This window comes from Uranotaenia lowii, chromosome 3 (genome assembly GCF_029784155.1).
Source record: "Uranotaenia lowii strain MFRU-FL chromosome 3, ASM2978415v1, whole genome shotgun sequence".
Lineage (NCBI taxonomy): Eukaryota > Metazoa > Arthropoda > Insecta > Diptera > Culicidae > Uranotaenia > Uranotaenia lowii.
Genome location: NC_073693.1, coordinates 318,384,247 through 318,397,842, shown reverse-complemented (window position 1 = coordinate 318,397,842; position 13,596 = coordinate 318,384,247). Strand labels below are relative to the sequence as shown.

Genomic DNA, 13,596 nt, shown 5'->3' with positions numbered 1-13,596 from the left:
TTTGAACTCTGCTTCCTTTATATATTTATAGCCTTTTTTCGTGGCTTGTCAAGTCCAAGTGAAGGAAAACAACATCACATCATTTTGTTTTTGATAAAATTTATCAACTGTTATATACTCAAAAGGTTTCTCTAATTCCTAGTCATGCATCATACAGTTGCTTTCGTTAGGCGCCCACGAACTATCCGAGTTTTACTTATTTTCATACTAAATTTGTAGGAGGGGCTTCAAACTTCGTAGGAACAATTCCCGGCCTCAAAAACTTCCCACGCCAATTTGGTGGGAATCTTATTGGTATGAAGGGTGTTGTTGTTTTTGAACAAAATTTCTGCATATCTTATTCAAGCTACAAGTTATTATTGCTCGTAATTCAAAACAATATATTAAAATAAAAAAAGAAAGAGAATTTGCTTATGGAATTTTCCAAGGTTCACAATATTGTGACCAAATAAATTCTAAAATCTCTTTCTAATGTACTGTTTCAATCCAGTGGCGTGTGGTTTTTAATTTGAAACATATCACTTGTGAGAATCTCAATGCTGAAGCCGTACAAAATCTACCTGATTCAGTTGACTAGCTGGGGGGCTCATTTTAAGTATCCCTTCTGTGTGTGGAAAGCTATAATGCAGTAATTCACCGTTTGCTGAATACCGATCCGTGTCAAGATAAACACCTCTGTGGGTGCCTCTCGAAGTGCATCGTATTTTTTCGTATCGTTCTACGCTCATTCATTCTCTCGATTTTTATTGGAAAAGAAAACATAGGGTAGGAGTTTCCAGTAAAATAAGTTCCTCATTCCAGTGCGCTCTCGGAATAAATTGAACGATCTCTCGAGCAATACATGCTAGTAAATTGCCAAAAAGTGATTCAAACTAAAGTAAAATATATTCAATGAGCTTTGAAGAAAAAGTATTTCTAAATATGTTTTCATACGTAGATAAAAAAAAACCTTTTTTTCATACGTTGAATCAATCAACCCTAACCTTCTAGCAAGGTCATGAATCTATTCCCAGTCATAATTGATAATTTGAATGCAATTTCAATCCCTATTAGATGCACATATTTTCGATACTAAATCTATCTATGGTCGCTGACATTCCGAAAACAAGTCATGTTTACATACAATCGCTAATGACTGTCCTACCTAAGCAAAGGTGGCGTAGCTTTTCACATTTGCGAACTCCAAAACTACTTTGTTTACAAAGTGTACATTAAATTCACTCGAACCAAAAACAATGAAATTAATTTGTTCAACAGAATGCATACACTCTATGAATCGATGTTGATGTGCGCCTCAAATGCATTAAAAAAAAAAGAAAAAACTTTATACATGTATATCCACAGCCTAATTGTAGACTACACTTAGTGTGTTGGTACCGGTACGATGTTCGGGGTAATTGAGTCGTCCCATTGCAAATTCATTGTTAGCTACCTTATCATGCAAGTGAGTAGCACATAAGTAGAATGTCTGGGCTTAAGTCTGGTTGCATGACCGAGAAATAGTGACTGTGATTTCCTCTCCGGATCGGTTTATGGGTTTGAAATTGCTCGGAATAATTGCTGATTGAGGGAACACTAAAACAGACACAGAGAACGCGTAGTTATTAGCTTAATTTTCATAATTGGGAAGCGTAATCAAAATCAATTTGGTGTTTTATGAATTTATTTTAATATTACAACTGGCCTGGCAAATCTAACGAAAGCAACTGTATGATGCATGACTAGGAATTAGAGAAACCTTTTGAGTATATAACAACACTTGGAATAAAAATCAATAATGAAACTCTATATTTGAATAGTGTTTGAAACTTAAGATTCATTAGTACATTTTGATGTTTTAATGTAGAAAGGAAATGAGATCGACTTTATTCTCACCTTTATCGTTCTTTGATAAAAAATAAAAATAAAAAAAATCCCCAAATTGAAGGACCTTTAAGGAGGTTACTTTTTTTTCGAGTATAAGTTCGAATGACGGACAATCTATGTGTTTTAGAAAGCATGTTTTAAAATTCTAAATACCTTCTAAACTCGAAAAAGAGGGCAAATTTAGCTAAATTTCTCAGAAACAATATGAAAAAAAATCGTCAATTATAGTTTTTAGAGGATTCAAACGAATCAAACTAGGAAATGTGTATCTCCGGAACATACAGGCGAGACTTTCTAACGAATGTTTTAGCTGGAAAACTGCTAGGTGCCCTCTAAAGAGCTCGTTTCGATGTCCATTACGAAAATTTTCAAAATTTCTCCCGCTAGCGGTCCAAATATTTTGCCCACGAATTGACCACTGTATTTTGTTTATTTTACCGGTGGGCAGCTTTTATACCTTATAGAAATTTAGTCAGGCATGTTTATTAATCAGTCAGACGAACCAGTCTGAAAAATCGATCCTTTTTTATCATTTCAATTTTCGAATTGCGCTTGATAGAACCTCTCTCATTTCAAAACATTAATGAAACAATCAAGTTTTTTAAAAAGTTCTTTCAAAAATAAATGTGTACTTCACATTGTTGTTTCTCAAGTAACGATGTGTTTGTTTATGAAAACACGGGTTGAAGTTTAAAACAAGTAGAATCAAGCCTCCAAATCTATATCAAAGGTCATATATGTATGGCAAAGATGCTTTTGAACGCCCATTGGAACTAATCAAATATTTTCAACTTTACAAAAGAGTACAACCGAGATTTTTTACGAACTATTGAACTGTACAAAAATACTTGCAACCCTTTGATAACTACTTTATGTTGAAAAAATGAGAAGTACGTTGCTAGTAGATTGTTTTTCTTCGTATTAACTTTAAAATTCTGAAAAAGAATACACTGAAACCAAAACACTACTTTAAAGGTTATTTTGAGTTTTTGCTGAACTTGATGAAGAATGAAGTTCCATGGACCTCGAAAAAGCATTATGGACAGCAAAAAAGTTCCACATAACAGTTCCACATAACAGCTCTATGTGAACTTATGAGTTCGTTCCTTAAGTGATATCCGAACTTTTGGTTGCTTGGGTCTAGGACTCCTTAAACGATTTACCATATGTACTTTGGTCGGGGACTGGTCGAGGTTACTGGGACTTTCCAGGATTTTTCTCGATCCAACCCAAAAAAATTCTCAATTTCTTTCCGTATTAGACACTGCCTCAAAAACCAAATGACAGATTGTCACCCAATTTCGTACACGTTTACATTGCATTACCAAGTAGCTTCACTGAAAATTTTATCAGTTTCCATCCGTGCATTCAAAAGTTGTTCACGAACAAAGTGTTGCATATTTTTCGAATACATTCCTTAAGTGAGTTGCATAACCGGATCGTGTTTGGGCGCTAAAGAAGTTCATTTTGTAACGGGTTAAAAATTTTAAAAGTTGATAGCAACTGTGAAAAAGGCATCAAGTTGAGTACTTACTGGGGCAGTATAAGCACCATTAATCGGGACATGATGGGCATAGAGCCGTAGCATGAATTATTTCATCTGACAATTTGGCCTTGTAGTTAGGTGTCAGAAAGGTAACTCAGAGAGCGCTCGAGTTCGATTCCTGGTCGAAGGGTTTTTTTTATTTACCATTCATGATCGATGCACTAAAGGTTAGTCGTAGCATCCATCAAACAAAGCAATTACAAAATAATGTATGTGGGTTTGTAGAACACAAACAATTTACAAGCATTAATACATTACTTGTACAAAACTTCAATGAAGGTGAAATTTAGGGAACAATGTGTACATCATGTATCAGTGTGTACATTTTTCAAAATATTCAATCGATAATAGATATAGAAAATTGCTTTTTTGCTGACGAAATAACTACTATTTTGAAAATAAGATCAGACACAAAACTCTCTATAATTTCGCAAGGGAACAGGATGCATGAAGAAATTTTGAAAATTGTCTGTTTTGGGAAATACCGATCTTTGACTACCTACTGATAAACTAATAAATCTAGAAATGGAAACTTCAAATTGATTTTTAATCAATTTATCATCTTTTTTCAAAAAAGGATTTAGATCTTGCCAAGATATTCTTGTTTCAGAGATACAGTGCTTTAAAAAAATAAAAAAAAATCTACAAATTTTAGAAATCCTAAAAGATAAGATTACAACTGTTTATGATATCATTCAAGAAAGTCATAAAATATCTGATTTTAAATATTTAAACCCATTTCACAACTTTGTGGAAAACAATTTGCCTTATGGATTTAAAAATATCAAAGATTCAATGTTGTTCAAATTTTCTTGAAACTTTCGTTAAAATTCCCGTCTTTTGCCGATTTATTAAAAACTAGCAGACCCGGTAAACTTTGTTGAGCCTTTGAATTTATGACAAAATAAAGTGTTTATGTAAGAAGACGGCAAATCAGTATTTTCACTGCTTACTACTTCATACTGGATTGGTACCGTAAAATGGAGTGAATCGGGACAGTTAACGGATTATTTTCGTTATATTTCTATCAAATTTGGTTAAGTGAACCCTAACAAAAGTCAATTTAAGAAAGGAAAAAGTAGTTCGGATTTATTAATATCAATTCAATACAGCTATTTCGGTTTACACCTCATTTGGGTGATAAATCGAGGAATACGTTCATTTCTGCTGCTTTGCCTTGCTTTTAAAAATATTGAACGTAGATCAGTGCGTTGTTTTTCGCTTCGCAGATGTTTTTCTTTATTCTTTTTCCCCTTAAATAATTACCATTACTTATATTCATAGGAATCTTAATCGTAGTGCCTACCTCCAGAGGCAAAAATTATCGTAAAAGTTTATTAGTTTTAAATTTTTTGATTTCCAGCCAAAACTGAAAACGAATATCTACTGATTTTTGATTCGTTATACATTATCTTCTTCGTTTACAGAGGACACTGTTATGTCCATTTTCGATTAACCCTGAGAAAAGGGCGAAGATGTTTTTTTTTTGTTTCGATTATAGTTGTTTAACCATTTTTATGGCACACGCGGCTTCAAAGAATTTTGTCCTAAAATGTGTTGGCATTTTCTACAGTTTGAATCAAATGCTTTTCTCTTTTTTCTACAAAACCATTTAAGTATTCTTTATCGTAAACCAATTTTGCAGACAAAGCACATCATTAATTTCAGCCTTTTTAAATCAACACTTCTCATGGTATGAAATTGCACGATTTTTTAATGCTTTAAAAAAATTATTTTCATTCACTTTTTTTAACAGTCTATTTTAAATTCTGTTTCTCGTTATCTGTTTCCTGGAATCCATTTGATTATATTCTTTGAACTATTTCATCATCTTCTCAATTAACATTTTATAATATTTGTCAAAAATATTATTTGGAAAAGAAACTTTGATCTTTAAACATATCCATCGAATTTTGATCCACAGTAATTTAAAATCATAGAGTTATTAACAAAAAGGCATTGAAAACTCTCAATTTACGTAAAGAATTATAGCAATTTTTTAATGCTTCATTTACATCAATTTTTAAAGTTAAAACAAGCGTTTTCAGAGTCCGTAGACAAACTTGGAAACTTATAAATATATATGAATATATTTTATTTCGTTTATAATTTTCACTCTTAGCTTTTCAATTCATAAAGTAAAACGAAACTTTCTCTTTTTTGAAATTTCTCGCAATGAAATGCGAATCCTGGTTTATAGAATTTTTATGATTATAGAAAAAGAAATTAAATTCACATTTGTAAAATTTCATTCTGGATTTTGTTGCATTTTCTCATCAATGTTCAAAATCTGGCTTTAGGAATATTTTTGAATTTTTTGACGTTGATTCAAAAATTGGATTTTCATTATCATATCATTCATTATCATTTCATTATCATCAATTGGATCATTTTCATAATAATTCAGAAACGTAACTCAAAAGTTCTTCACATCATAATTAAGTGTGCGTACTTCATTCTGTCCCTACGAAATTAACTTTTGCTACAATCATGATAAAATGTAAATTTAAAAGAAATTTTGGACGAAGCAATTGGCTTCGAGGATCAAAAATATGAAAAAAGGGTAAAAAATAAGAAAAGTACCACTTGTGTTTGTCAACAAAAATCAAAAATGTGTAAAAGTGAATAATAATGCTTCTTCAAACTTTTTAAATAGATAACTGCATTTTGAAGCATTTTCTAGAATTCCAAAGGTTTTAATAGGAGGTTTTAAGAGTTGCTTCTCTGGCGCTAAGGAATTTGTTATTAAAGCAATAATACTTTATCAAACTGCTCATTTTTCATTAATAAACATGAAGTAAAATGAGGAAACGTTGGTGAAACTAGTCAGTTTTTAGAAAAACGAATCAAACAAATGTATCAACGAAACAAATGAGCACTGGTTTAGCACAGCACAGCTTAGAAACTGGTCTTATTTTTGATTTTGAAAACACCAAAATTTTAGAAAGAGTAGCAGTACAGACACTGACACACAAGTGTAAACGAAAAACAAAACAAACTGAGCCAGAACAAATTAGTATGGACGAAAGCCAGTAATTTGTAAGTTTGAAAATAAAAAATTGTAATTGTAGTATTAAATTGTAATTTAAAATATATTTTAGTGTCCACTGAAGAGGAGCGAACGCCAAAGCAGCTCGAAACGTCTGGACAACTGGTAAAAAACAGTTTTTAATTTGTAAAACTCGCCGAAAAACGTCGATAAAATTCAACAACAATACATCGCGGCGATTAACCAACATTCATCAACATAACATAGAAACATAGATTCTAGGATGAAATTGAACCCAAAAAACAGACTTCGCATTGAAAAATACTTATGTTTTTAAACAGTCAAACACTACTTCTCCCGTTTCAAGTCATAGATGGTAGCACTACCTTGATATTAGGCGGAATTAAGACGCATTTTCAACTTCCCGGGATTAAAAAGCTGTGCTGGCTGATTTTGGTCAAGAAATAAGCACTTGGTACCGCGTAAACGCCTTGGTAATTCTAAAGTCACTAAATCACAAAATCTGAATTGCATCAAGGTCACTAAAAAGTGAATTTCTTGAATCAATAATCAGAATAATGTTGGACTTTCCGATGGAGAATGATGGACCAGACGGTATGGTCGGTATGGCATTGTTACGATTTGCAATTAAATCAGAAGTTAAGATGAGCATGAACTTTTTCGGTGGTATATTCTTAAGCTGGTGATTTTTGCAAATTCGGAAAAGATCTCTGCAGCGTGAACTTCAACAAAATTGCGTTGGAAAGTTACCTCGAAATAATGAATATCGGCCTAAATAAACCCGGGAAATCAATATTGAGACTTAATTTGATTTTAACTGCAAGAAAGTGCTGCCATCTATGACTTGAAACTGGAAAAAGTGTGGATTACTGAGAAAAAAATCAAAATTTTTGATTTTCATCATGTTTTTTTTTTATTCAAATTAACCTATGATGTTTCACCATTTCACGTCATGTTCTTAAAGAAATTAAGTAGTATTGTAAAGTATTACAGCTCAAATATAAAATTCCTTTGTTCTAGAGGAGCATTTCTTAAAAACCCCTTTAAACCTTTGGAATGCTGGAAAACGTCTAAAATTGCAGGGATATTTTCAAACATTTTGTTGAAGCATAATTATTAACATTTACACAGTTGATTATTTGAAATAATTTTGATTTTTGAAGAACAGCATATGTGGTTCCATACTTATTCCGCACTTTTTACATATTTTGGTCTTTAACACCAATTGTTTCATCCATAAAAGTAAACTTATGCTTGATTCTTCCGTTTAACAGTTTAAAACAAGTTGAAGAAGAAAATTTTGGTGGTTTTCAATCATTCATATTTTAACAAGAAAAACACATAGTGGTACCATTTTTGTTTCGCTCACTGTATGTTAAGGCAAACTCTTAATTTATCGAATTCAAACCATTTACCTTCAAAGTTTTTATGTGTACTGCCTCATTCTGTAAAACTTGTGTCCCTTGTGATGTTGTATATCGTACGAACTTTCAAAATAAAACCTTAGAAAAAGTCTTAAATGATCTCAGAACCATTAACTGTTGTCACAATTTTTTCGACTGCTAAAAAGATTAACTTCTTAAGATTGTTTCCCTTCTATGTACCTAATTATTCCACGAACTCTGTTAAGGTGGGTGGTTGGTACATTTTTCGCGGAAAAATCATCGCCCAACTAGGTAGTGGGTGCCTGTTCGCGCTGCTACGTGTGTGGTGTACTAAACAGAAAAAACAGAAAAAAAAACAATCAACTAACTAACTGATGACATGATTCAATAACGGCAGATTGGCGCGGTCGGCAGTGCTACATATGATCGTCGGACATACAATCTGGTTGTAAATAGGCCCCGAAAACGAACTCGTTAATTTATAATTCAAACACATTTACGCCTCATCAGCTCGCTATCCCATCATCATCATCTCGAGCGAGCTCGTGCCGCGTATCATCATCTTCGATTTTTTGTGGGGAACTTCCCATTCTTTGCTAGTGTGCAGTGTGGAGGGAAAAATTGAAAAGTGTTTAAAGTTTTTTTTCTCTTCGCTAATCGGATCTGCTTTCCTCTACAGTTGGGCTTTGGTGAAGAAAATATAATGACGATAATTAAAAAAATGCTCCCGAAAATTGACGGCTGTTGATGAGATTGTGCTTTTGATTGCCGAAAATTTTCCAATCATATCGATACCTCAGAAGAGAAGGAGGAGAGTGAAGGAAAAAGTGTACAGACGAGTGTGATCCAGATGAAGAATCAAAGCGGGGAAGAATTGTGATAGTGAATTGCGGTGGTGTGGTGTATGGAGGAAGGTAGAAAATGCCCATCTCCAATGCAACGACCGATTCGGTGGAGTTGGAAATACTGGAAATCCGCCAGGATAGTAGTGATGACGAGGAGGGTCTGGCCATTGGGGGCGCGGTGGCGAAGCCTTGTTCTCCCCCGCGAAGGAAACGTTTCCGGCGGAACCGGACCAATCGGCGGAAATCCAACTCCCAGAGCTGTGGCAGTTTATATAATTTGGCATCGATTCGACCGCTTTATCCGCAGCGCTCGGAACCGAATGTCAACTACTTTGCCAGCGGTGAGCAAGAGGGTATCATAGATATTAACTTCCACGTGGAGGACAGCTCCAATACGCTCGACGATGCACCGGTTCTCGAGAGCTGTGAAAGTATCGGCGATGCCATGCGGACCCGTAATTCGACGGGCATCGGAACCGGGTCCTTTTGTGGTGCAAGTTGTGGGGGTGGTGGTGGTGTCGGTTATTTCAGTAGTGGTGCCGGGGGTGATGGAACATGTGGGTCAATTGGGGCCGGAAGTGGCAGTGGGGGAAGCCACGGGCAGTATGGGATCAAGGCGTCCATTGTGACAATGCTCGAGAAGCTGGGTATGTGGAACCAGAATGGCAAGGTGGTCAAAAGTCAGATCCACAAGAGTGACACCAAATCGTCGTTCGATCGTGGCCAATCGTACATATCGAATGGAGCCACTCGGCTGCGGTCGATTTTTGGGGGTAAAAGTTCAAAAGCAATCCTTTTTAATTATTGTTTGGAATGCGTTCGTTGATGTAGTGTTTCCTTTTTTTTTGGCATGTTTTTATTTATTGTTTAAATCGACTCGGGTTTTTTTCACCAAAATCAGCAACAACATCCCTTTCTACGAAATAATGTCTAGCCACTAGACTGCTCCAAATTTGTATGGAAAATTCAAAACCTGTGAAATGTTATGCGCTGTAGGCTAAAATTGATCCTAGGCCTAATACAAGATCTCATACCAAATTTGGGCCAGAACGGATCACGGAAAAAAGTCGCAAAACGAGCCTAAAGTTTGTATGGGATTTTTCGTCAATAACTTTGATTTCCTTCGGCCGATATCTTCTGAATAAGGTTTTTCCTAAAGTCTAAACTATGACAAATATTTCATCCTAGGACTGCATTTCGATTAAGAGTTAAGATAAAAATGTTATTAAGCTTTAAGGGTGGTATTCATCACTGTTTATGAGCCGGGCGGTCGAACATAGTGACACCTCAATAACAGACATAAATACCACCCTTGAAAAAGTAAAGCCTAATAACTGAAATATTTATCATAATTGGGGCTTTAAGAAAAATTGTATTTAAAAGAAATGGGACGGAAAGGAACCAAAGTTATTGATGAAAAACTGGTTTTTCATGTTTCTCCCGAACAAAATGTCCCATACAAACATCAGGCTCGTTTAGCGACCTCTTCCCGTGTTTCAATCTGGCCCAAATTCGGCATTAAATCTTGTACTAGGCATTGGAATAATTTTAACCTACAGCGCATAACTTTTTCGAAAATTGGATCAATTGGGGCACATTAATGGTCACTTAATAAACTTTTATGTATAACAAACTGGGTTGAAAGCTATTATCAGTACCTCAATCAAGAAATATAAAATTAGCATTATATAGCTCACGGTGTCTTTTTTTTTTGGACCTTTAAAACGAAAAAATCGGCATCTCTGAAAATTTACCACATTATAGAGGACACTCTTCTTAATCCAACGCACTATGCATGAAAAATCGATCCGAGGGTCTAGAAAAAATTATTTTTTTAAGAGTTGCGAGCAAAATACACGAGTAAAATTTTCAAGTTTATATTTTTGAGCTTAGATGTGTTAAGATTCCTTAAAAATAAATGATAAATCCAAAAAAAAAATTATAAAAATGATTTAAAATATAAAAATTTGGCAAAAATGTTAAGTTTCGAATTAACTTTAAAAATAATAATCAATGAATATTTTCTAAAACTAATCGCAAAAATAACTGGGAACACACTGGCACAAGCATCTCAAAATAACATTTTTTTATAGCGCCATTCCAGGCACCCTTCAACTGGAACCCGACTTTTATTTCTCATAATTTAAAAACATATTGCATACCATTAGAAATGTTTATTCTTGAGCTTCATTTTCCATCAAAAGATTTTAAGTTACCATTTTTTTAGAATTGAGTATGTTATCGTTGAGTTTTAAAATTTTAGTATGAAAATAAAAAGATTTTAATAATTATTCTTTATTTGTATAATTTTGCCATAAACCTAGCTATTCCAAAACAAAATATTGCGAAATATGATTTGAATGTTTTAAAAGCTTTAATTATGACAATATTTCTTCTGAAGAACGCATTTCGATTAGAGTTATCATAAATCAGTTATTAAGCTTCAAAAACAGCTTTCTAAGCGCCGATTAACGACCATTCATGTATTTTTCGTTAATTGACCTTTCAGAAACTATAGGGACCGTTACCAGTTTTTTTTTTTGATTATTTTTAATTTTTTGAATTAAAGAAAGTAAAAAAAAATCGAAACAATTTTGTTCTATCGTACCCTTATCGAAATGGGACCTTGGGATGAAATATTTGTCATAATTAAAGCTACATGAAAAACTATAATGAAAAGAAATCGGCCAATAGAGACTGAACAACTTGTTGCAAAACTGGGTTTCCACGCTGCTTCCAAACAAAACTTCTTATAATTATATACAAATTTCATGCTCATTGTGCCATCCGTGGTTTGATCCCCCAAATTTAGAATTGGACTTTGTGCTAGGCCTAGGATCAATTTTAGCTTGCAACTTTTATGATTTTCATAATTCGGCTGATTTGGCAACTCTAGTGTCCATATATAAACTTTTAATAGATCGAAGGCTTTCTTTTGCAATCATATATTTAGAAGATTCAGAAATACAAATCAACGCTTTTACAAATATTGTTTTTCTAGTACTGTTTTTTTTTTTTAATATTCACGTGATTGCACAAATAAACTTCGAAGAAAATTGATGAGCGTTGTGTTGCAAACCTTATTTTTTTTATTTGGACTTTTTTGGATTTAATGCACTTATTTTTATACCGTTTTATTAAATTTTGCGTTGCGACGTCACGAAACTTAATCGCTCTAAAATAAATAAAAATAAAAAATATTAAACATCAAAAACAGCGATTTGTTTGTTGTAAGGAATTGATAATTTTCTAAAATTTTCATTAAGTTAGGCATAAAAGAACGGTTTTGTAGAATAACCAGAAAAGTGGTAAAAGTTGCGTGTTATGTCGTAATGATTTCTATTGCTTATATTTTAATAACTATTCGTCCAACAAAAATATTTTTGATTTCAAATTGTAGCGATTGTAAATTCTGAACTTATAAGTATAACAATTTTCAATGTGCGTAAATTTTACATACAATGTACTAACAATTGTTTTGCAAACGTTGTGACGTCACGCTGGAATGGGTCTATAAAAAATAGGATTTCCCGTAAGCAAACAATAAACACATTCAATAAGGCCGGAACAAATTTCAAATCCTTCTTTTGTCACTTGGAGTTTGAACATCGCGAGGGGGGGGGGGACAATAAAAAATAATGCAAAAAGAAATTGCACGAAAACTTGTATGTAACAATATTGCATACTATATCTATTATATAAAATTCTCTTGTAACGGTGTTTGTAGTACTACTCCTCCGAAATTACCCAAACGATTCGAATGAAATTATTTTTAGAATATTCTGTAGCCATGCGAATCGGTTTATATCGAATAAAAACAACACAAAGTGGCATCAATTGTCCGTAATCATTGAATTTGTAATAAATTGAATCAAATTAAAGTCATGGCCTTCAATTTTTTCAAGATTTTCTTTCCTTTGGGCGCCGGGCGGGCGGTTTGTTTTTCATCTCCATGGTTGAGGCGTCGCCAGCAAACGTCGTAGGAGGTTAGTAACTATGGCATAGCATACTGTTTAGTGGGAATATTTGGGCGCGCATTTCTCAACCAAGCATTACTTCAATGCATGTGGTGGCCATATGAAGCCTAGATGTGTTTTTTTCTTCTTGATTCCTAGATCATTTGTACAGCACATATTAATGAATGACGCCTACATTTGATCCAGATTGATATTTTGCTGATCAAATCAAAACCATTTAAACGATTTGAAATAATTAAACTTTAATTCGTGTTATTTAAAGAAGGAATTGTTGTCTGAATAATATGAATTTAGTACAGATGCGTATGAAATAATGGTATGACTCTTTGCGGACATTTGATAAAAGAAAAATGGAAAGATTAGGTTTATAATCTAATACGCTAGAAATATTTTTCGAACATGTACAAATGTGCTTCACAGAAGTTGTATCAAGCGCCTTTAAATTTATAGAACAACCGCAAAATCCGCTGCAAATGAACAGACACATGAACTGAACAAGAGCCTGTCCTTTAAAATGGATTATATAGGATTGATGTTCATTTAAAGGCCAAATGCAAAAAAGTGCAAACGTTCAACATTTACAAAAATTGTATACATGACTTTTTAATTTATTAATCGTTGGACCCAAATAAACAATCTGACTAAATAAACTGTTTTTTTTAAATCGTTCACCAAAAAACTGTTTACAGGTTCCCTGTTTGTTTACACAGAATTCAAGTACGTACTTAACAAAAATGTGTGTTTTTGTTCAAAATATTTTGGCTACAGAGAAGAGACTTTAGATCCGATTTTAGTTGAAATTTTTTTTTTGTGATTGATATTCCAGAAGAATATTTTTTTTGATAAGTTTTTATTATGACCTAAAAGTGTTGCAAATAATATTAACTCCTGTCATCTCACACGGTGAACAAGTGGCAACGCGCCTTTTAGCCATTAAACATATACCAATTTTTCTCTAAAATAGTCA

At 33.5% G+C, this 13,596-nt stretch overlaps 1 protein-coding gene across 1 annotated transcript in view; it reads left to right on the top strand.

The window, feature by feature from the left end:
* The window catches only part of LOC129753772 (uncharacterized), a 31,597-nt gene that overhangs the window by 16,489 nt on the left and 1,512 nt on the right, over positions 1-13,596 (top strand). The window contains exon 2 of the mRNA XM_055749620.1: positions 8,487-9,425. Coding sequence (XP_055605595.1) covers positions 8,729-9,425 — 697 coding nt within the window. The 5' untranslated portion in view covers positions 8,487-8,728. The remainder of the gene's footprint in view (positions 1-8,486; positions 9,426-13,596) is intronic.